This window comes from Microcaecilia unicolor, chromosome 11 (genome assembly GCF_901765095.1).
Source record: "Microcaecilia unicolor chromosome 11, aMicUni1.1, whole genome shotgun sequence".
Lineage (NCBI taxonomy): Eukaryota > Metazoa > Chordata > Amphibia > Gymnophiona > Siphonopidae > Microcaecilia > Microcaecilia unicolor.
The window spans coordinates 188,005,456-188,029,499 of NC_044041.1; the positions used below are offsets into that span (position 1 = coordinate 188,005,456).

The window sequence follows — 24,044 nt, forward strand, 5'->3', positions numbered from 1 at the left end:
CGGCAATGCTCGTTCCCTGCTCCCTCTGCCCTGGAATGGGTTACTTCTTGTTCCGGGGCAGAGGGAGCAGGGAATGAGCGAAGCCGACAGGCGCGCAGCACCCCCCCCAGCAGGTAAAGATACACCAGGGGGAAGGGGGGTGTCGTTTCACCGGGGGGAGGTGTCCGTCATTTTGCCGCTGGGGGGGGGGGTGCCGCGCGTCTGTCGGCAACGCTCGTTCCCTGCTCCCTCTGCCCTGGAACAGGAAGTAACCCGTTCCGGGGCCGAGGGAGCAGGGAACGAGTGTTGCCAACAGACGCGCGGCACCCCCCAGCAGATAAAGATGCACCAGGGGGAGTCACATCGGCGATCCGCCCCAGGTGTCAGCCACCCTAGGAACGCCACTGGATTTTCCTAAGTCCATTTTAATGTTTTTGAAAATATCCAAATCTTTTTTAAACCCTACTAAGCTATCTGCTTTCTGCTTTTACCCCATTCTCTGGCAATGAATTCAGGAGTTTAATTACAGGTTGAGTGAAGAAATACATTCTCTGATTTATTTTAAATTTACTACTTAGTAGCCCATTTTTGTACATCATTTGCAATGGGGAGCTTCTTTTTTTTAAATGAAATTCTGAGTGAATTTGATTGAAAATCTCAGTTCCAAGTGAGTCAATGCCATACGCTGTCTGTTCTTTCCAAGGTGGCCATTGTGGTGACCGATGGACGCCCTCAGGACAGTGTGAAGGATGTAGCAGCCAGAGCTAGAGAGAGCGGAATTGAAATCTTCGCAATCGGTGTGGGCAGAGCAGAAATGAGCACTCTCCGTCAAATAGCCAGTGAACCTCTTGACGAGCACGTGGACTATGTGGAGAGCTACAGTGTCATCGAGAAACTAACCAAGAAATTCCAAGAAGCGTTATGTAGTAAGTGTTACGATCATTGGTGTTACGATCAATGTAAAAAATGTTGAACCGCCACCTTTCCTACTTCATGAACTGTGATATCAACCGGCCCAACCTTCTTGTTGGTCAACTAGCCACAACACAGTAACTCAAATTCTTGTCAAGACTAAACTAATTCGTCAGATGTCCTGTAGTTAGTGGGTATTTCTCAATATGGAAGCCATCTACCGTTCAGAAGACCCAACTCTTCAAGAAAGCTTACCCTAATGACCCAACTTAACTTTTTAAGCTCACCCACATGATTCCTGCCTCGATGATTATTATACCTTTGACCATGTCTCATAATCTCCTTATGCTCATTCCTCAATCTCTTCCTCTCCATCCTTCCTACTCCTTACCCCTCCCAATCTCTTCTCCTTTTGCTCATCCTATCTTTGTTTACCTCTCCATGCTCAATTTACATATCCTCAAAACCCCACTACTACTATGTTTACTACAACTTGTAACATTCTCCTTCAAGACTTTGTAATTCTATTTACTATGTAAGCCACATTGAACCTGCTATGTGTGGGAAAGCGCGGGGTACAAATGTAATTAATAATAATAATTTAACATTTGCATGCATTTTTAAGCCTTTAGCAAAAGGTCCAAAAGACCGCCCGATATTCAAAGGTATTTAACTGTCCAAGAATGACACCTTCAAGCCGGCTATCCGCCACTATTCAGTGGGAGATAACCAGCTATCTCCCACAGAATATCCCAGTCAGCGGATAGTCCGGTCATTGCCTATGTCAAGCTACATAGCCAATTAACACTGATTTTCAGCGACTGACTGGTTTAGTGGCCAGGCCAGATTGACCCACATAAATAGCAGGTCTATCTTTGGCCGCTAGAATTAAGCCGATCAGCTGATGAATATCGGCTTAACCGGCTATGTTTGTAGCACCTAACCCCCCCCCCCCAGACATTCAGTACTGTTGGCAGGATACGACCCTGGCTTTGAATTTCTGGGTTCGCCAGCGACAGCGGGAGCTGGTCTAACTCCCATTGTCTCAATATCGGGGCTAGTATCTCTTGATATGGGAGATATGTTAAGCCAGAACACAGTTGTGTTCAACAATTACATCATGGGAATTCATTCAAAAAGAAATCAGTTTTTTGGACTTTTCTCATATTTACATTCTCAACAGTTACTGTGTTTGGGCTTTTCAGGGCAGTATAGTGAACCCTACACATGACAACAGTGGTCAATGAAGGGCACTTGATAATGATAATAGACTGTTGCACAAGAAGTCCTAAAGATATATACAGAACTCCACTAGCAAAACACAATAAATAATAAACAGGGGGGTTATTCTATAAAATAAGCGCTAATATTTACCCATGTGTTATGTTCACAAAGGTTTAGAATGTCAGCATACACATGTAGAGACCAAATCGGTACATGTCTTATATAGTGCATATTTGCAAAGGGTTCTGCAGATGGGCGGAGCCTTGGGGCTGTGGGCGTGGCACACATGTATTTGCATACCTTATAGAATGCTACAAAGTAAGTGCATCTCTATGGCAACTGACTCTCAAGTATTCCATGACTAAGGGGCGTGTTTAATAAAGCAACCTCTTTGACTATCCCACATTCATCAGCTCACGCTCTATAAATGACCAACGTATGACTTTTACCAGGGCCCTGTTTTGCACGAATAGAGCCAACTCGTTGCTGTGCATTCTATGCCTTTACCCATACGCAGTGAACTAAATATTAAGAAATGTAAGGCCATGCTAAAGACCTGGTTATTTGAACAGTGGCATACCGAGGGCGAGGCGGTCCGCCCCGGGTGCACTCTGCAGGAGGGGTGCAGGGAGCAGCCGCGCAGCTGTCGGCTCCGCCGGTTCCCTGCTCCCTCTGCTGTTACTTCCCGTTCCGGGGCAGAGAGAGCAGGGAACCGGCGGAGCCCACAGCCGCGTGGCTGCTCCCAGTACCCCAGCAGGTAAGAAGAATTCACCCGGGGGGGGGGGGGGCTTAGAGGTGATGCGCCGGGGAGGGGGGGACGGTGATGCGCCAGGGGGACGCTGCACCTGTGGGGGGGGAGGAGTGTGGTGCTGCACCCGGAGGGGATGGATGACGCTGCGCCTGGGGGAGGGGGAACGCACAGCGGTGAGCCGCCCCGGGTGGCAGCCGACCAAGGGATGCCACTGTATTTGAGCAAGCCTATTCTTGTTGATTGGGATGGTTTGCAGGGTATCGGTGCTTGAGAGAGAGAAATTTTATGTCTGCTTTTAATTAAATACTTAGCGTTGCTCGTGTGCTTGCTTGTCTTTGCTGTCACAATATTGCAGTTCTTATCTTTTCCTTATACTTTATCTTCTAATATTTGTAAACCACCTTGCTCAGCCTGGCAGTTAAAGGCGGTAAATCAAGCCTTGAATAAGTAAATAAATAAATACAGAATAGTGCATAGTGCAAATTCTTGCACCCAGCTTTGGTCGTGAGGACTTGCGTCTGTGGAAACCTGGTGCAAATGCTGACATACAGCCATTGGCTACTATGTACTGGATCAGCCAGCAGGCTACTTAGTTTGGGATGAGGCGTGGTATGAGTGAAGATTGTAAGTGGACCATACATTGTAGTTGGCGCGAGGAATTAGCCTAACGTTGTCAAATGCGCAGCTACCGCTGATGCGTGCAAAGCCACCTCAAGAGGGAGCATTAGATGAATCTGCATTAGGCTTTAACACATGGTAGTGGAATTAGAAAAGGTACAGAGAACGGAGATGAAAATAATAAAGGGGATGGGATGACTTCTCTATGAGGAAAGGCTAAAGCGGCTAGGGCTCTTCAGCTTGGAGAAAAGGCGGCTGAGGGGAGATATGATAGAGGTCTATAAAATAATGAGTGGAGTGGAACGGGTAGACATGAATCACTTGTTTACTCTTTCCAAAAATACTAGGGCGAGGGGGCACGCAATGAAGCTACTGAGTAGTAAATTTAAAATGAATCAGAGAAAATATTTCTTCATTCAATGTGTAATTAAACTCTGGAATTCATTGCCGGAGAATGTAGTAAAAGCAGTTAGCTTAGCAGGGTTTAAAAAAGGTTTGGATGGCTTCCTAAAGGAAAAGTCCATAGACCATTATTAAAATGGACTTGGGGAAAATCTACTGCTTATTTCTAGGATAAGCAGCATAAAATGTATTGCACTTTTTTGAGGATCTTCTCAGGTACTTGTGGCCTGGATTGGCCACTGTTGGAAACAAGAAGCTGGGCTTGATGGACCTTCAGTCTGTCCCAATATGGAAATACTTATGTACTTACAGAATTTGTCTGAGCAGTAACTGCAGGATGAATGCTTGACAAGCTCCTGACAGTACATTGTATTAATTTTGGCTGTTAATGCACCATAAGTGCAAAATCTTACTGCACGCTAGTAAACAGGACCCTGACATGTCCAGCCAGGATAATAAAGTAACCAATCTGTTGTAATTTGAAGTCATCCCTGGCCGCCATTCAATTAACCCCATCAGTCTATTGTTCTTTTGAAAACGCTATTTCTTGATCAACCGCCCTTCCCGAAACATAGCTCTACCCCAGAACTGCTCAGAAAAGACTCACGTACAATTGCACACATGGGAACACAGCTGGTTTCAATGTCTGACAGAAAGCAAAATCAGTCTATTTGCTTACAGAAGACTGTGAAGCTAAGTAGCATGATACTGCAGTCTGCAAGTCACGCATGACCGCCTGAGTTTAGCCTGAAATTAAGAGAAAATCATATTTGCATGTTTATTTTCAGTGTTCTCAGATGTGATATGGACTGAGTTCTGGTAAGCTGCTTAGTCAAATTGTAAGGTCCGTTGGTGATATGCTAAGTGGCATCTCATTGTTAATTCAATGAAGGATCTCTGTATAGACAGAAGATGAGACCAATGCCAGTAACTGGAAATGGCCCAGCATTTTATATCCGGGTTCAGCGCGGACCATGGGAGTCAGCCCGGCTATCTCCCATGGTCTGAATATTGGGGCTTATATAATAAAAATCAAAACAAAACAGGGGTTTTTTAGACCAATGATGGTGGTAGTAAAATGTGAAGCCAATCATATGCCTATTATTAGACTATGAGCAGTGGCGTTCCTAGGGGGGCTGACACCCGGGGCGGATCGCCGATGTGCCCCGCCCCCTGGGTGCAGCGCCCCCCCCCCCCCGGAACAGCATGACGCCACCCCCGGCGAAAGACCCCTCGATCCCCCGGCGAAAGACCCCCCCCCCCCGGGTGCATGCCGCTGGGGGGGGGTGCCGCGTGCCCGCCGGCTCTTCGTTTTCATGTTCCCTCTGCCCCGGAACAGGAAGTAACTTGTTCCGGGGCAAAGGGAGCATGAAAACGAAGAGCCGACAGGTGCGCGGCACCCCCCCTGTGGCGTGCACCCGGGGCGGACCGCCCCCACCGCCCCCCCTTGGTACGCCACTGACTATGAGGCCACTGAAGTCTTTTCTCCTGAGTGGTAGTGATAGCATTTTTGGTGTATAAGAGGTAACTCAGATTAATAGAATGTGTATTAATACCAGGGCTTTTTTTGAGGGGGTACTTGGGGGTACTGAGTACCGGCACCTTTTCCATTGTCTACTAAAATTGACCCATGGACCCCAAGTTTTAAAATGAAAGAGCTCAGGTTCTGCACGCCAATTCGGCCTTGTTATAGATTCTGTGACTGGTTGCAGGGGGCCTGGCTATTGTGGGGTGGGTCCCTCAATGATCCCCCAAAGGGTGGCCTAGTATTTGAGTACCAGCACCTTTTTTGCTAGAAAAAATGCTCTGATTAATACAAAGATTGCATCTGGATTTGGTAATCATTCTGATAGTTGGTGCAACTTATGACAGTTGGGCGCTTAAACAGCCCTATTCTATAACATCACCCTCGAAATTCTGAGAATGCCCATGACCTGCCCGTGCCCCCCTCATCCCAGCAACTTGGCAAAGAACAAGACAGATCCACAAGGGTTAAGAGGGGAAAAAAACGGAAACAGCTGGTTGAAAGCAGTAAACCCCTCTCAAAATATACTTCTAAAGATCCCATACAAATCTTCACATACAGATCTTCACGCAGTCTACCACACAAGTCCTGCTAGTAATAGACGTATACACAGAACCTACTCCCCACACTGAGATCTATACCTTCCATTGCACAAATAACTCAACGGAGAAGGAACAGATGGGGTCTGCACACCTTCCACAGGGAAAGTCAAGAAACAAAGCAGAGGTGGAAGTGGGACTGTACCACTAAGGCAAACCACGGATAATCCAGGGCCGGACAAACCCGGTAAGCGGGGTAAGCACCGCAGGGGGGTGCCTGCCTTCAAGGGCGCCGCCATACTGCGCCGCCCTTGGTGCTTTAAATCTTTAATTTACCTCAGTTCCAGCAGCAGCGTCATTTGAAAGCCCTGCCCTGTCTCTAGCTTTCCCTCCCTTCGTTAGTTCGTTCTGCAGTCCCGCCTTCTGACGTCATTTCCTCGAGGGCGGGACTCTGAGGGAACGAACTCACGAGGGAAGGAAGGCTAGAGACAGGGCAGGGCTTTCAAATGACGCGGCTGCTGGAACGGAGGTAAATTAAAGATTTAAAGTACCAAGGGTGGCGGGGGATGGGGCGAAGGAGAATCGCTGGACAGGGGAGGAGAAGAGAGAAAGGAGATGGGTGGGGGGGCGCCAACTCATAGTCTGCTGGTGGGAGCCAGAGACCCTAGGACCGGATAAAGAGCCCTGCATAAGGGAATCTGGCTATTTCCTAATCTCCTTTCTCTCCTTCTCTCCCACCCTCTGGAACATCAATAGGCCTTCATCCCTGCCTCCCTCCCACTCCTAGAACATGACTAACTCCCCCCCTTCTGATCCCCTTTCCTTCCCTCCCTTCTGGAACATCACTAACCACCCCTGGAGCCTCCCTCCCCTTCCCTATTGGAGCATCACCAACCTCCTCCCCCCACACGGAATCCCCTGGGCTTACTTGCCTGGTTCCTGATGGTTTAGAGGAGGAATGGGCAGGATCAACGCTCACTGGCTAACGTCCATCATGGCTGTGCCTTCAAAATGGCTCACGTGACCTCTAGTGGTACTATGTATGCAAGCATATTTTATAACCTATTATGATGAAACTCGTGACTTCCCCACACTCCACCCAAACTCCTCTCCTAAATATGCTTACTCAAATGTTGCCCATAAGACATGAATAATTGCACCACAAACACTTTTATGCGTGAGGTATTCAGCATTTTAGAATCAAAAAAGGTTTGTAAAGACACTTCCAAAATGTTCCACTGAGATCTCTTCTGCTACAAAAGGGAGATTGTAAACACAACAATGATGTATTGGAAAAATTATTTTACGTGCCGTGTAATGGATATAAAACAAAGGAAAAGAAGAAATATCCTGAAAATCTGTAATTTTCCTTTTTCTTCAAGCAACAGTATCAGACCTATGTGCTATGAGAGACCACGACTGTGAACAGATCTGCATCAGCTCCCCAGGCTCCTTCTCCTGTGCCTGTAGAGATGGTTTCACACTAAATGAAGATGGAAAGACATGCAATGGTAAATATTACTGTTACAAACATCCTGGAGCTTTGCTATAGGCATTTTGTTATAGCTGACACGGAAGCATGTGGAAAACAGCATAGGAAAAATCACCACAAAATTCCGAGACATTGACTAACATGCGATACTTGAGTGGATAGGATCATAGAACATTCCCACCATCTTCCTTGGACTCCCTTCTGGGAGAAAAGTAAATACCCTGATGAAACAGGGGGCCCCCTAATTTGGGATCTGAAATACTTCTGCTGGGCTAGTGGCCCAAATATTGACCTCTTCCTAGCTCCAGGGTGTGGGAAAATGTAAGAACCAATCCACAGTAACTTCTGTCCTGCCCCCAACACTAGGGTTACCATATTTTGTCCCCCAAAAAGAAGGACACATGCCCCGCCCCCACCACACACCCTGCCCACCCCCTTTCACACCCTCGCTCCGCCCCCTGTCACACTTTCCACTCCCCCCTGTCACACACCCCGTCACCCCCCCTTACCTTACTACTGCCCTGGTGGTCTAGTGACCTCTTCGGGGGCAGGAAAGAGCCCCCTTTTTCCTGGCTGGAGCGCTGCCCTGCATGCATCCTTCCTGTTGCTGACCTCGGCGCCGATTCAAAATGGCCGCCGAGAGTTGAAGTCTCGCGAGGTCACTTCAACTCTCGGCGGCCATTTTGAATCGGCGCCAAGATCAACAACAGGAAGGATGCATGCAGGGCAGTGCTCCGGGCAGGAAAGAGGGGGCTCTTTCCCGCCCCGAAGGCGGAAGAGGTCACTAGACCACCAGGGCACTAGTAAGTAAGGGGAGGGGAGGCTAGCAATGTGCCCATTTGTCCGGATTTCTGGACAAACGGACAGGCTGGCGGGCAGGCCGTCCTCTAGGACGGCCCGCCCAACAGCCTGCCCATTTGTCCAGAAATCCGGACAAACAGGCAGATTGGCAAAACCCGCCCGGTTGCCTGTACATGTCCTCAAAAAGAGGACATGTCCTGGTAAATCTGGACATATGGTAACCCTACCCAAAACCACCATTTTCAAAAGGGCAGCACATTATTGCTACTGGTATGTCAGACAGTATCACTAGGGCTCAGCCTGCCAAATAAGGCATTATATTTTGGAAGGTATTGTGATTTATTTATTAACCTTTATTTCTTGCATTCAAGTGGAATAACACGCTAACCACACTAGTTTATCCATAATGCTCGGAAACCTATCCTGAAATGTTTCTTCATCCATGTATGTATGAGTGTCCTCTTCAAGCTGTTGTGAGGCAGGATTTTGTGGGCAAGATCCCATATGCCAAATCATATTTCTACATTTAGAGGCCCTTTTAGTAAGCTGAGGCAAAAAGTGGCTTGCGGCAGTGCGAGCGCGTCTTTTTTGGTGCGCTATGCCATTTTTTACCGCGTCCTGGAAAAGGGCCTTTTTTTAAGGGGCTGGAAAATGGACTTTCGGAAAAATGAAAACCAGCGCATGTCCATTTTTGGCCTGAGACCTTTCCGCCACCCATTGACTTAATGGTAAGGTCTCATGTGCTACCAGGGTGATAAGCACGCAATGCGTGTAAGCTTCTGTTTACTGCTCAGATAAGCACCTTGCGGTAGAAAATGGAAAATATTTTCTACCGCATGTTTTCGGTGCAGTGGCGTAGGACTTTAGCCTACCCAGCAGTGGCACAACACTGATGTGGCTGGCGGGGATCCCCAAGCTCCGCCAGCAGAAGATTCCCGGCATCTCTTCCGTTAGGAGATCATGGAGGTCACTTAACTCCACTCCACTGAACCCCCCTTTTACCTTTAAATCCTTTAGTTCTTCACTGGCAGGGAGTAGCAACACATTCCCCCTGCTTACACTGGTCTGAGCCTTCCCTCTGATGCAACTTCCTGTTTGTGGGACCAGGAAGTTGCATCAGAGGGAAGGCTCAGAGCCGGTGCATGCAAGAGGAATGAGTTGATTCTCGTTGCTGGCAAAGACCTAAAGGATGTAATAGTACTTGGGGTGGGGGTGGGGGGGGAATACAATTAAGTGACCTCCCATATTGCCTGGGGGGAGGGAGAAATGTTCGGTGGGGGGCTGCAGGAGGCGGGGTTGTTATGCCCACCCCTTTTGTCCTCAGGCCCACCCAAAATTGGGTGTCTGGCTACCCCCCTGTTTTGGTGCGTGCCAAATTCGGAATTACCGCCCGGGGGACATGGTAGCCAGGCAGTAATGCCGAATTTGTGCAAGTTGGACACATTTAGGCTTTACGTGCCTTTGTAAAAGGGTCCCTTACTTAACTAAAATGAGAACTTTGATAGCCACACACTGTTCAAAATTAGTTTCTTGGATAAGATGAATACTAAGCATAACAGCTCTTATCCTGCATTTCTCATTAAAATGTAAAAACAAATAAATTATAATTGTTTTTGCTTATTCCTTTTGATTGTGACCATTCCTCCTCAGATTCCCCCGCCCCGCCCCCCTCCGCGAGAGGGGGGTGTCAAATGTGGCGGGGGAGGGTTGGCGGCAGGGGGAGTGAAAGCAGGGGGGCCAGCTCTAATGTGCATAAACACTTTTTAAAACGAACTTTACCTGTTTCGGCACTTTTAAATGTTTCCTTCGTGTCTTTAAGTGTTCTGGATCTTTCTTTTTTTCAGCCTGTGGAGCAGCTGCTACTGACCTTGTTTTCCTCATTGATGGGTCCAAGAGCGTGAGGCCTGAAAACTTTGAGCTGGTGAAGAAGTTTATCAATCAGATTGTGGACTCCTTGGACGTGGGAGAGAAGAAAGCTCAGGTCGGATTGGTTCAGTACTCAAGTTCCGTCAGGCAGGAGTTTCCCTTGGGACAGTACAAAACCAAGAAGCAGATCAAGGATGCAGTCAAGAAGATGTCCTACATGGAAAAAGGCACAATGACTGGCCAGGCTCTCTCTTATCTTGTGGACAGTAGTTTTGCTGTCTCCAATGGAGCGAGACCTGGTGTTCCCAAAGTGGGCGTTATTTTCACAGATGGTCGTTCACAAGATTACATCAAAGATGCTGCCAAGAAAGCCAAAGATTTAGGTAGGACTCCATGGCTACCCATTTATTTCAAAGTATTTTTAAGAATTACAAAGCCTGTCTAGCCAGACTTCGGCAGGAGGGGGGTCCACAGCCCAAGGTGAGGGGGCACATTTTAGCCCCCCCCCCTGGTGCTGCTGACCCCCCCACCACTTTTGACCCCCCCCCGGCGCCCCTCCCCCATCCCTTTCAACCCCCTTCCTGCCTCTGCCAACCCTCCCCCGCCACTGCCAGGTACCTTTGCTGGTGGTGGTCCCCAACTCCCACCAGCCGAAGTCCCCTCCAGCGCCAGTCTCCGAGTCTGGCGCATTCGCTGATCTGGATTCTGTTTTTGTGAGTCCTGACATCCTGCACATTCATGCAGGACGTCAGGACTCACAGAAACAGAATCCAGATCAGAATGCGCCGGAGACCCGTGCTGAAGAGGACTTCGGCTGGCGGGGGTTGGTGACCCCCGCCAGCAAAGGTACCTGATGGTAGCGGCAGCGAGAGGGGGGGGTCAAATGTGGTGGGGGAGGGTTGGCGGCAGGGGGAGTGAAAGCAGCGGGGCCAGCTCTAAGCTATAGAAATGCTAAGTAGTAGTAGTAGTAGTAGTAGTGGGGGCCCATGCTCCAGTGGCCCCACCTAGCTACGCCTCTGCTGTCTAGTCTGCCCAGTCTGCTTCCTTTTACGAATGCAATAAACCCAAGTGGATTTCTGGCTTAACCTAGGCCTTCTGGAATCCCGATATTTGGAGGTCATTCCATGCACTCATCACCTCGTATTTGTTTGCTATTGTTACATCTGAAATTATTCCCCTTTGAGCATCCTACCATGACCTCCTGTTCTAGAACTTCTTTTCCGATGGGAAACAAAGTTTGTTTCTTGCATGTTATTTATAGCTTTTAGGTCTCGGGGAGGAATACCATAAATGGTGCTCAAAAATGGACACCAGAAAGTGCTTTTCTATAAAGGGCATATTTATTTATTTAGATTTTGTTCTCACCTTTTTCAGTAGTAGCTCAAGGTGAGTTACATTCAGATACACTGGATATTTCTCTGTCCCTGGAGGGCTCACAAGCTAAGGTTGTACCTGAGGCAATGGAGGGTTAAGTGACTTGCCCAAGATCACAAGGAGCAGCAGTGGGATTTGCTCCACCTCTGGATTGCAAGACTGGTCCTCCACTTCAGTAGGCCACTCCTCCACTTTATATAAAGCACTTAGGGCCAGATTCTATATAAGGCGCCTAAAAAATTCTACGTGGTAGACATTTATGCCTACGCGTATTCTATAAGTAGCGCCTAGATTTAGGCACGCCAAAAACTACGACCTCCATGTACACCAATGAAAACATGGCATAATTCACTGCACCATGTAGATTTCTGTGCACTGGGACATATTCTGTAACTAGAAGTGTAAATTTTTGAACGCCCATGAAACGCCCATTTTCCCACCCATAGCCATGCCCCCTTTCAACTGCACACATTAGAATTTAGGAGAGGTTCATTACAGAATATGCTTAGCGAGCTGTGTAGGTAAATTCTAATTATTGCCAATTAGTGCTCAGTATTGCTTGTTAAGTGCTCTTATCAATGCTGATTGGCTTGTTAAGCCAATTAAGTTATGCGCATTGTTACTGAATATGCCTAGATTTTGGCGCAGATCTCTAGGCACGCTATTTAGAATCTGGGTGCCAGACTTGCGCCTACTGAATCCTAGTGTAAATCTCAACGCTCAAGTTAGGCACGGAGACCCATTATTCTATGACACTGAGGAAATCTTTTTGCAACAACCCTGACCCACTCATGCACCTCCCATGACCACACCCCCTTTTGGGTTGTGCTCTATGGGATTTAGGTGCCTAGTATTATAGAAGAGCAAACAGCCAGATGTGCACACAAATGAATGCCAATTAACATCAGTAATTGGTTAGTAGCATCAAATTGTTGATGGTTAACAGCTCGTTAGCCAATTAAGTTGCTCGCACATCTTGACAGAACGCCCAAATCTGGACACCATATATAAAATCTGGGGATGAGTATCTCTATCATGTTCAACCTTTCTTTTTTCTCCTTTAGGGTGGTGCTTTTGTTATTGTTATTATTATTATTATATGAACAAGACATTATACAAGTGCTTTATAGACGCATTTAGGATCAGGGCTGGCTCAAGGGCATTTGACAGCCTAAGCGAACCTTCAGCCCTGCCTACTCCCACATAGGCTGCTCATGGCCCTAATCTGATGACCAGTGGCTGAATATTAAGCTCACTATTTCTATAGTACCATCAGGTGTGTGGCACTTTACAGACACACGTGGTAGACCGTCTTTGCTTCTTGAAGCTTACAATCTAAAAAAAAAGAGAGATAAGTAGACAAATGAAACAGGCAAGACATGTTGGATTGGTGTCTTTCAGATAAAACAGTGTAGCTACCTGCAAAGACTGAGGGCTAGGGTGGTGATAGAGTCCTAAATACCTGTGCCTATGTGACTTAACCAAAGCACTAGTGCCTATGTGTCACCTATAGAAGATTGGACACTTGAAAAACGAGGAAGGATGCCCTACGGAGTAAAGTTGGCCTTTACTTCCCAAAGCAGGGAAGGGATATAGGTCAACCAAACGAGAGGGACTCCAGAAGTAGATCAATGTAAGGTCTTTATTGCCAAAATACAGATAAGTGGACTCAACACGGTCTCTCGTTTTGGCAACATTGTGCCTGCCTCAGGAGTTTTGGTATCTGTTTGGCTTCTCAGAGATCGTTACTCAAAGAAATAGCACAAAACCATTGCTACCACGGGTGTATTAACAAGCACATCAAAAGTACTGCTGCAAATGGTAAGGACAGTGAAAAAGAAAAGAGGTTCAGTAAATGGCGTTGAAAAATTGGCGCTAAGTGCTTTTCAATAAAGAGCGCTCCAAACTGAGCATCCGTTAAAGAATAGCATTTAGCGCTGATTCCCACACCCAAATCTAGGTGCTAGCGTGCCCAACTCATGACGTTTGAGCATGTAAGCGGTGCAATTCTATAACACTGCGCAAATGTTTTGAACGCCCCCTCCCATGGCCACACCCACTTTTGATTTGTGTGCTATGAAATTCAGGTGTCCAATATTACAGGATGGCGTACAGGCGGATGCGCATAAATCCAAAGTAATGCCAATTAACTTCAATAATTGAATGTTAACATCAATTAATTGATAGTTAATGGCTCATTAACCAACATGTGTGTGTATCTTGGTGCCATATATAGAATCCGGGGTATGCACATCTAGGCACCCACTCCCCAAACTTAACAATTATTCTAATCTCTTGAATAACATGAGAAATCATATGACAAGGGGGCCAGATTTGTATGACCTGAAGTTTATTATTTATTTATTTATTACATTTGTACCCCGCGCTTTCCCACTCATCGCAGGCTCAATGCGGCTTACATAGTAACAAGAGAATACAATCTATAGTAACAGAATCAACAAAGGAGGTATGTGATAGGACAAATGAACAAGGAGTAACTGGGATAGAAGAGGTATGAGAAAAAGGATAGGGATAGGTAAGGAAGTAGAGCGATGAAGAAGAGGTAGGGGAAGAGCATGGAGGGTAAGAAGGTTGGTAGGAGATATTTTCTGAGTCGTTTTTCTTAATGGTTATTTGAACCGGTAGGTAGATGGTTTGTTTATGTTTGCTTATGATAGGTCAAGTCACTTGGGTAAACCTGTTTGAATAGATGGGTTCTCAAAAGTTCTAAGGCTCAGAAGGTTATTTTTATTTCTGCTTTTCCAGGGCACTGAGTAAAACAATAGTAAAAGACTAAAAGTCCAATTTTTGTGCGTTTACAGGCTTTAAGATGTATGCCATTGGAGTAGGCAACGCTGTTGAAGATGAGCTCAAGGAAATTGCTTCTGATCCAGTTCCACAACACTATTTCTACTCAGCCGATTTCAAGGCAATAAACCAGATTGGAAAAAAGCTACAGATGAAAATCTGCATTAGTAAGTTTCCATCATGTAGGCCGGGGGAATCTTTCCCCCGGATATTCATCTGGTGGCAGGCAGCGCTCTTGCTGTCCACTGCTGCCGTTAAACCCGGATAGTCAATGCTGGGATGCAACCGGCATTGAATATCTGGTTTCATGTCTGCCTGCGGCCATTTAACTGGTTAATCTGATATTCAGCGCCAACTGGTTAAGTGTTTAGCAGTTAAAGATAGATCTGCTATTTTAACCCCTAAACATAGGCGGTTTGGGGCCCCTTTTACCAAGCTGCGGCAAAAGGTGGCTGGCGCTGGCATCAATGTGTGTTTTATACGTGAACCAAGGGCCCCCTCTACTGCAGCTGATAAAAGGGAAATCTCGTATTCCTGCAGGAAATGGCCAAGTGGCAAGTAAAGCACTTGCCGCGTGGTCGTTTCGGGGGAGAGCCCTTACTGCCACCCATTGAGGTGGCGGTAAGGGCTCCCACGTTAACCCGGAAGTAACCGGACAGCACGGCACTGCCCTATTACCGCCGGGTACACTCTGGGGCTACAAAAATAAATGCCACATGGCAATGCAGGAGGGGGGGACTTAACGCCACCCATTGAGTTGGTGGTAAGGGCTCTTGTGCTAACCCGGCGGTAACTGAGTAGCGTGCGGTGCTGCCTGATTACCGCCGGGTTAGTGCCACGCAGAAAAATACGGCCCTATTTTCTCCAGGGCGGGAAACGGCATGCACTAGGGCTGGAACTACCATCAGTGCCCATGTTGGGCTGGTGGTAGTTCCAGATTAGCGCACTGTAAGCTCACGTTGGGCTTACCACCACTTTGTAAAGGGGCCCTTAAGCGTTATTCTATAAACAATGCCTAACTTTACACACAAGGATTTACACCAACTAAACTCTCGTGTAAATCCTCATGCCCAGTGCATTTTTTCTAGTGAAAAAGGTGCCGGTACTCAAATGCCAGGCCACCCTTCAGGAGTGGGGTGATCCTTGAGGGACCCACCCCACAATAGCCAGGCCCCCCTGCAACCAGTCACAGAATCTATGACAAGGCAGAATTGGTGTGTAGAGCCTGAGCTCTTTCATTAAAACTTGGGGTCCATGGGTCAATATTTGCAGACAATGGAAAAGGTGCTGGTACTCAGTACCTCCAAATACCCCCTCAAAAAAAGCCCTGCTCGTGCCTAAATTAGACATGGAACCCCCTTATTCTATACAAGGCAACCAGAGAGGGTAAAACAGTATACACAAATGAGCAAACAGAAAAAAAGCACAACTGGGCCTACAAGACTGGGACAGCAGGAGTCCTTTATTGGTATGTGACCTGACACGGGCCGTGTTTCAGCGTCCACAACGCTTGCCTCAGGGGTCCGAGTATAAAAAACCAAGGTGGGGAACTCTGTGGAAACAGATGTTAGATCTAGTGTATGATTCCCCACCAACGATAAATCTGTAGCATTTTTGCTTTGACTGACAGCCTTTCATTGGAGCTACAGCTTTATCGTCGGTGGGGAATCATACACTAGACCTGACATCTGTTTCCACGGAGTTCCCCACCTTGATTTTATACTCGGACCCCTGAGGCAAGCGTTGTTGATGCCGAAACACGGCCCGTGTCAGGTCACATACCAATAAAGGACTCCTGCTGTCCCAGTCTTGTAGGCCCAGTTGTGCTTTTTTTCTGTTTACCCCCCTTATTCTATAACAGCATGCATAAAATGCACAAGAACCCCCGATCCACCCATGACACTCCCATGGCCGCACTCCCAGTTTGGAGCCACACAAAAATTTACACAGGATCTCAGCGCCTAAAATTGTGCGCATACATGTTAATTGATGCCAATTAGCGCTGATAATTTAATTATTAGCACCCAGCTAGCAGCACTAATTAGCTTGTTATTCAATTAAATTGTACTAGGGGCGTAGCCAGACCTCGGCGGGAGGGGGGGCCAGAGCCCGAGGTGGGGGGGCACTTTTTAGCCCCCTCCCCCTGCTGCCGACCCCCCCACCGCCGCCGCCCATCCCTTGCCCTGCCTCCACGTCAGGTACCTTGTTTGCTGGTGGGGGTCCCCAATCCCTACCAGCCGAATAGTCTTCTTCAGCGCCGGTCGACTCAGGCGCCTTCGTTGTGTGATCATCTGTTTCTCACGCCTTACGTCCTGCACGGGGCTACATGCACGGTGCAGGACGAAAGGCGTCAGAAACAGATGATCACACAACGAAGGCGCCGGAGTCGACCGGCGCTGAAAAAGACTCTTCGGCTGGCGGGGTTTGGGGACCCCCGCCAGCAAACAAGGTATCTGATGCGGCGGCGGGGCGGTCAAATGTAGAGGGGCCAGGGCGTAATCTGTGGGAGCCCATGCCCCCGTGGCCCCACGTAGCTATGCCCCTGAATTGTACGCGCAATTTTGGAGCCATATATGGAATTTGGGGGGATACTGTAAGTCCAGCCGCTGACTATATATGCATAATTGTATACAGATATACATATAAAGTTATATCAGCTATTTATGAAAGTGGTATAGTGGCTGATTATTGCCACTGTCCTTAAAAATGTTGGGCCTGTTCCAAGTCTTGATCAAAATTAATGGAGCAATTTGACCATTAATGTGATTTATATTGGCAAATGTTAGCCAATCTGCTGCAGGGAAAATTCATAAACAAAGTATTTCTGCAGTCAGCACTCGCTGCCAGGCACATAAGTCCTTTTGAATACCGGCCTGGAAGGGCATATGGTAGATCTTGTCTCCTGTGCTGGTACAGTAATTTGCCTTTGTATGGCTTCATTTTCATTTTGCTCATTATGCTAGTCACCTAGTTGTCTTGCGTATACGAAATATACCGTTAAAGTCAGCGACGCTGGCAGAAATTTGCTCTGCTAAACGGGGGTTTGTTTTCTTGCCTTCAGAGGAAAATCCGTGTGAGTGTAAATCCATTGTGAAGTTTCAGGAGAAAGTGGAGGAGCTCATCCAGACGTTGACCCGGAAACATATCCTTTTACCTTTCTGTTGAAGACTTAAATGTCACACTGTGCCTAACGGCACGAGGAAGAATACCCTAGGAAAGAAGTACTGTCCAAAGTAGTAGGGAAGGGAGGTAAGGCAACCAGTTCAGGCAGGGCACAAAAGATGAATAGACTTAAATGTCACATGAAATCAGTGCGTTTTTTTCTAGCGAACAATTCCAGGCCAGGGGTGGGGTGATCACTGAGGGACCCTCCCCACAATAGCCAGGCCCCCTGCAACCAGTCACAGAATCTATGACAAGGCAGAATTGATGTGTAGAACCTAAGCTCTTCCATTAAACCTTGGAGACCATGGATCAATTTTAGCAGACAATGGAAAAGGTGCCGGTACTCAGTACCCCCAAGTACCCCCTCAAAAAAGCCCTGCATGTAATAAATATATTAAAAAGTTGCAGTCAGGGCTGGCTTAATCATTAGGAAGACTATCCAGCTTATAATTGAAAAAGAAAAACGCCTATATTGCGACCCAAATCGGGAGATAGACGTTTATCTCACAAAAACGAATAAAGCGGTATAATGGAAAGCCGAATTTGGACGTTTTCAACTGCACTCTGTCGTGGTTGCGGACAAAGTTGATGGGGGCGTATTGAAGGCGTGGTGAAGGCGGAACTGGGGCGTGGTTATTGGCCGATCAGAGATGGGCGCCTTTCGCCGATAATTGAAGAAAAATATGCGTTTTTAGCGAGAATTTAGGGCACTTTTCCTGGACCCTGTTTTTCCACGAATAAGGCCCCAAAAAGTGCCCTAAATGACCAGATGACCACTGGAGGGAATCGGGGATGACCTCCACTGACTCCCCCAGTGGTCACAAACCCCCTCCCACCACAAAATATGATGTTTCACAACTTTTTATTTTCACCCTCAAATGTCATACCCACCTCCCTGGCAGCAGTATGCAGGTCACTGGAGCAGTTATTAGGGGGTGCAGTGGACGTCAGGCAGGTGGACCCAGGCCCATCCCTCCCCCCCATCTGTTACACTTGTGCTGGTAAATGGGAGCCCTCCAAACCGCCCCCCAAACCCACTGTACCCACATGTAGGTGCCCCCTTCACCCCTTAGGGCTATAGTAATGGTGTAGACTTGTGGGCGGTGGGTTTTGAGGCGGATTTGGGGGGCTCAACACCCAAGGGAAGGGAGCTCTTTTTTTTTTTTTTTTTTGTAAAAGTGCCCCCTAGGGTGCCCGGTTGGTGTCCTGGCATGTGAGGGAGACCAGTGCACTACGACTCCTGGCCCCTCCCACAAACAAATGCCTTGGATTTATTCGTTTTTGAGCTGGGCGCTTTCATTTTCCATTATCACTGAAAAACAAAAACGCCCAGCTCACAAATTGTCGAATAAAACATGGACGTCTATTTTTTTTTCGAAAATACGGTTCGGTCCGCCCCTTCACGGACCCGTTCTCGGAGATAAACGCCCATGGAGATAGATGTTTTTGTTCAATTATGCCCCTCTATGTGGTTGCTTTTGGCAGCCTGCTTTTAGGGGGTGGCTGAGAGCAGCTGCAGTCCAAGCATAGGGTTACCATATTTTGTTCCCCAAAAAGGAGGACACATGCCCCTCCCATCACACACCCGCCCCGCCCCCTGTCACACTTACCCCGCCCCCTTTCACACCCTCGCTCCGCCCCCTGTCACATTTTCCCCTCCCTCTAGTCACACACCCCATCACTCCCCCCTCCCCGTCACCCCCTCCCCTTACCTTACTACTGCCCTGGTGGTCTAGTGACCTCTTCGGGGCAGAAAAGAGCCCCCTCTTTCCTGCCCAGAGCGCTGCCCTGCATGCATCCTTCCTGTTGCTGACCTCGGCGCCGATTCAAAATGGCCGCCGAGAGTTGAAGTCTCGCGAGGTCACTTCAACTCTCGGCGGCCATTTTGAATCGGCGCCGAGGTCAGCAACAGGAAGGATGCATGCAGGGCAGCGCTCCGGGCAAGAAAGAGGGGGCTCTTTCCCGCCCCGAAGGCGGAAGAGGTCACTAGACCACCAGGGCAGTAGTAAGTAAGGGGAGGCTAGCAATCTGCCCATTTGCCCAGAAATCCGGACAAACGGGCAGATTAGCAAAATCCACCTGGTTACCGGACATATGGTAACCCTATCCAAGCAAAACAATAGGCCCGGAGGATCACACAAACTGAAATAACCATAAGTGCATATAGTACTTCTTTCTGAAGCAAGACTTTTGGGTTCCACCATTTTGTCGCTGCCAATTAGGCACCACTGTTAGGACGCAAGACTTTTGACCAACCAGACTTATGGCCACTAGTCTTTTAGAAACCCAAACGGCAGCATCTAAAACAGTGGCGTAGCCACAGGTAGGCCTGGGTGGGCCAGGGCCCATCCACTTAGGGCTCAGGTCCACCCATTTAGTGCTAGCTAGTGGGGACCCCAAGCTCCACCAGCTGAAGACCTCCCCCTGATGGTGCTGAAAACACTGCTCTCCACTTCAGCAGTCTAAGCTTCCTACGCTGCTGATACTGGCCTCATCACATTGGGGGGGGGGGGGGGGGAGGAGGATGGTTCTTCAGAAAAAACCTGTTCTGTCCTCCTCACATGCACCATCTGATGCAGCTCACATCTCCCTTCTGCTCCAAAGACCCTCGGCCAAAGCAGAGAGCACCCACAGGCCCTGCTCTCCACTGACCAGCACCAGCACTTAGTGTGGGGGAGAAGTAGATAGAGGTCTTTTAGATTGTTTATCTTTCTGCCCTCTCCCAGGTATAAAGGTACTAGTTACCTGTAACCTGGAATGTCCAGCACTCCAGGGATTATGGTCCTAATGCCACCAGGTGGAGAGACAGAAAGACACAGAAGGCTATAGTAATATGAGAATAATTGTTTATTACACTTACCAATCAGGACTACAATTAGAATACGTAATATAATGAATTAATTCTCATATGAGACAGCAACTGGGACACAAACGTGACCTCTGACATTAGCTCTCCGATTGCCTCTGTCCAGGATTCTCCTTTTATACCTTTTTCTCTCATAGGCTAGTAATGGAAGTATAAAGTCAGCAGTCGTAAGTTTCGTTTTATGCATATCACCAGTAAAATCAAAATCGATTCAAAAACCCAGGCTTTTAACAGCTTTCTGAAGTTGGATCGTTTTACCCTCTAAAGTTGGATTTATAATATGAAAATAAGAGGATTTGCCGTTGACCCATTGCAGAGTAGTTTTTTCTAGGTGGTATAATTTGAGTCAATTATCAATCATCTGTCTGGAAATGATAGAAAAACGGGACCTTAATATGTTCAAATAATTTGATAACCTCTGGCTTTGCCGAAGCCCCACCTGTGGACTGTACCAACGCTGTCTGGATAGTGTCGAGGTGGTCAGAGGGAATATTGGGTAGCACAATCCGGTTAGCAGCACCCGCTAACCGGATAAGTTCCTTTGAATATTTGTAAGTTTGCATCTGATGGAGGGTTGATGTTCCTTAACTCTAGCTCACTGGAAGCTGTGACAAAACGAATTGTGGACCTGGAGAACAAAATCATTTAATTTTGGAACAAGAATTTTTTTGGCCTCCAATCTCCGGTAACCAACTCTAGAGAACAGAGGAAAGAAGCCATAATATTCCATCCAGTTTTGTATATAACGAGTTTTCTTCTTGTGCAAATGGAAGGACTATGGTAGTGCAGACGTGATGTGAAAGCAAAACACTGTGAATCACTGTAGGCCATGACAGTTTTGCATCCTGTCTATAGGGTGCACATAGGAACAAAAAAAACCCCCACAAAAACCAAAATTTTTGAAAAAATGTATAAAATATAATTATAAATATATATTTCTTTCACTTTGCCAACGTTTACTTGATTAATGCCAGTTCTGTGAATCTTTTATTCATTTAGGGGCCCTTTACCAAATGACAGTAAAAAGTGGCCTTAGCGTGCTCTTATGTGGGTCTTTCCCAGGGATTAAGGCCATTTATACAGCTGTACTAAATTGGCAGAATGTCCAATTTTTTGTATTAATGGCCATGCACTGATTTTGCCCTTTGCACGTGGCCACTAAAATGGACGAGTGCATGATCCCTTACCGCCACCTATTTTTAGACACTAAGGCAGTGGCGTAGCCACAGGTGGGCCTGGGTGGTCCGGGGCCCACCCAATTAGGGCTCAGGCCCACCCAACAGTAGCGCACGTATTAGCGGTAGCAGGTGGGGATCCCAAGCTCCGCCAGCTAAAGACTTCCCCCTGATGGTAATGAAAACGCTATTCTCCACGATACCAGCACCTGCGCATGCTCAGTTTTCAGCGCATGCCTGCTGCAGACTGCTAAGGTGGAAAGAAGCGTTTTCCCGCCAGCTGAGATTTTTTTTTGGCGGTGGGTGAAGGGGAGAACACTTGGTGCCCACCCACTTCTTGTCTAGGCCCACCCAAAATCTGTTGTCTGGCTACGCCGCTGCACTAAGGGCTCACACGCTAATCTTGTGCTAATTAATAAGCATACGGTAATGTAGCTGCAGTAACCAATTAGCACAGACTATGCCCACTGTCAGTCCCCAGACATGCCCCCACCATGAAAAAAATAGATGTTATTTTTTAGCGTGTGGGAAACATACACACTTCCTTAAATTACCGCAGGATGCCTCAGCACGCCCTGCGGTTGCCATTTCTTGCTGTGTTAAATACACCTTAGTGCTTACTGCAGCATTGTAAAAGGGCTCCTTAGTTCATCTTTTTTTTTTTTTTAATTTTTGTCTACAAAAGTTTCTTTGACTTTAAAGTAATTTAGCATAAAGATGTGAAATTGGGTTAATGTTTGGATTGTTAAAACCTGTTACAAAATAAACGCATAAAAGGCAAATATTAATTGTTAATGAGATCACTTCTCAATAATGCACATTAAGGGGCCCTTATACTAAGCCGTGGCAAAATGTGGCCTGCGGCAGTGCGAGCGCGTCTTTAGGGCGAGCGCCAGGCCAGTTTTTATCACATCCTGGAAAAGGGCCTTTTTTAAAGGGGCTGGAAAATGGATGTGCGGCAAAATTAAAAACCAGCACACGTCCATTTTCGGCCTGAGACCTTACCATCACCCACTGACGTAGTGTTAAGGTCAAACGTGCTACCTGGGCAGTTTGGTTCATTTAATTAATGAATTTAATGAATGGTGCAGCCTGCAGGTAACCCCAGGGATGGCAAAAACTTTAGGCCAATAATTCTCTACATAGTTCTCAATAAAAATCCACAGGGGTCATGTTTGCTAAAGCACACTAAGCAGTAAGCTATTTGGCTGACTATGAATAATGGGCATTGAGCTTTAACATAATAAATTATAAAATAAGCACTGTGAAATCAGAGATCAAGTGTTTATTCCAGTAGGATTTAGGACAGTAGAATCTTGGATTATTCATATTTGAATTTAAATCGCTATTTGGCTGAATACAAATAATGTATTCGGGACAAGATGCGTGGCCGGATCGAATTGAATACATACAGAGGCCCTTTTACTATGCACGCCAAAATGGCTACCGCGTGGCTCTTGCAGTAATTTTATTTTTGGTGCGCGTCCAATATGCGCAACTGAAAAATTCGGATGCACGTAATGGGTGCGCACCAAATGGCATTTTACGCGTGTACACCATTACCACATGGTTACCGTGTGAGACTTTACCGCTAGGTCAATGGCCAGCGGTAAGGTCTCAGACCCAAAATGGATGTGCAGCAATTTTATTGCTGCACTTCCATTTTCGGCAAAAATTTAAAAAAGGCATTTTTTTGCAGGTGCGCTGAAAAATGATTCTACACGCGCCCAAAACACACGTCTACACTACCGCAGGCCATTTTTCAGCACACCTTAGTAAAAGGACCCCATAATTGGTACAGTCCTACTTTTAACACACTCTACCAGGTAGGACTAGCATGCGCTTACAGCATATGTTAAAACAGCCGGTGCTAAAAGTCCAGCACTAAGTGGGAGATTCTACATAAGGCGCCTAAAAACTCAGTGTGGAAATCAATGCTGACTAAGCGTATTCTATAAGCGGTACCCAGTACATATGTATTGCCATACTGGGACAGACCGAAGTTCTATCAAGCCCAGCATCCTGTTTCCAACAGTGGCCAATCCAGGTCACACAAGTACCTGGCAGAAAAACAAAGAATAGCAACATTCCATGTAGAACCCCAAAGAGTTGCAAGATTCTAGAATTCTAAAGAATAACAAGGTTCCATGCAGAATTTCAAAGTGTAGCAACATTCCATGTAGAACCCCAAAGAGTAGCAAGATTCCATTCAGAATCCCAAGTACATAAGTACATAAGTATTGCCATACTGGGACAGACCGAAGGTCTATCAAGCCCAGCATCCAATCTAGGTCACAAGCACCTGGCAAGATCCCAATGCTCAGAGAACAGCGAATAAAACAAAGCCGCCTTTACCGCTGAAAAAATAACACCAGCTTTGAGCAGGCGTTAGAGTGTTTGAAGAGAGGATTTCTCAAGATTCTTTCTTTAAAATCTGCCGGTTTTTATATAATTTGGAAGCAGAAGGAAGTCTATGCAAGCCCCTAAGCGCTGATAGTGAGAGATGTATGTATGTGAGTCAGAGCAAACACAAAAGTGAAAGCACAC

General features: G+C 47.0%; 1 protein-coding gene across 2 annotated transcripts in view; it reads left to right on the top strand.

Annotated features, from left to right (window-relative positions):
• The window catches only part of MATN1 (matrilin 1), a 50,369-nt gene extending 28,805 nt beyond the window's left edge, over positions 1–21,564 (top strand). The window contains exons 3-8 of one of the 2 annotated variants that reach the window (XM_030218689.1): positions 683–905; positions 7,333–7,461; positions 10,088–10,492; positions 14,306–14,458; positions 17,353–17,433; positions 20,922–21,564. In XM_030218689.1, coding sequence (XP_030074549.1) covers positions 683–905; positions 7,333–7,461; positions 10,088–10,492; positions 14,306–14,458; positions 17,353–17,433; positions 20,922–20,971 — 1,041 coding nt within the window. In that variant the 3' untranslated portion in view covers positions 20,972–21,564. The remainder of the gene's footprint in view (positions 1–682; positions 906–7,332; positions 7,462–10,087; positions 10,493–14,305; positions 14,459–17,352; positions 17,434–20,921) is intronic. The other variant, XM_030218690.1, reaches the window with a different exon arrangement.
• Positions 21,565–24,044: the final 2,480 nt, after the last annotated feature.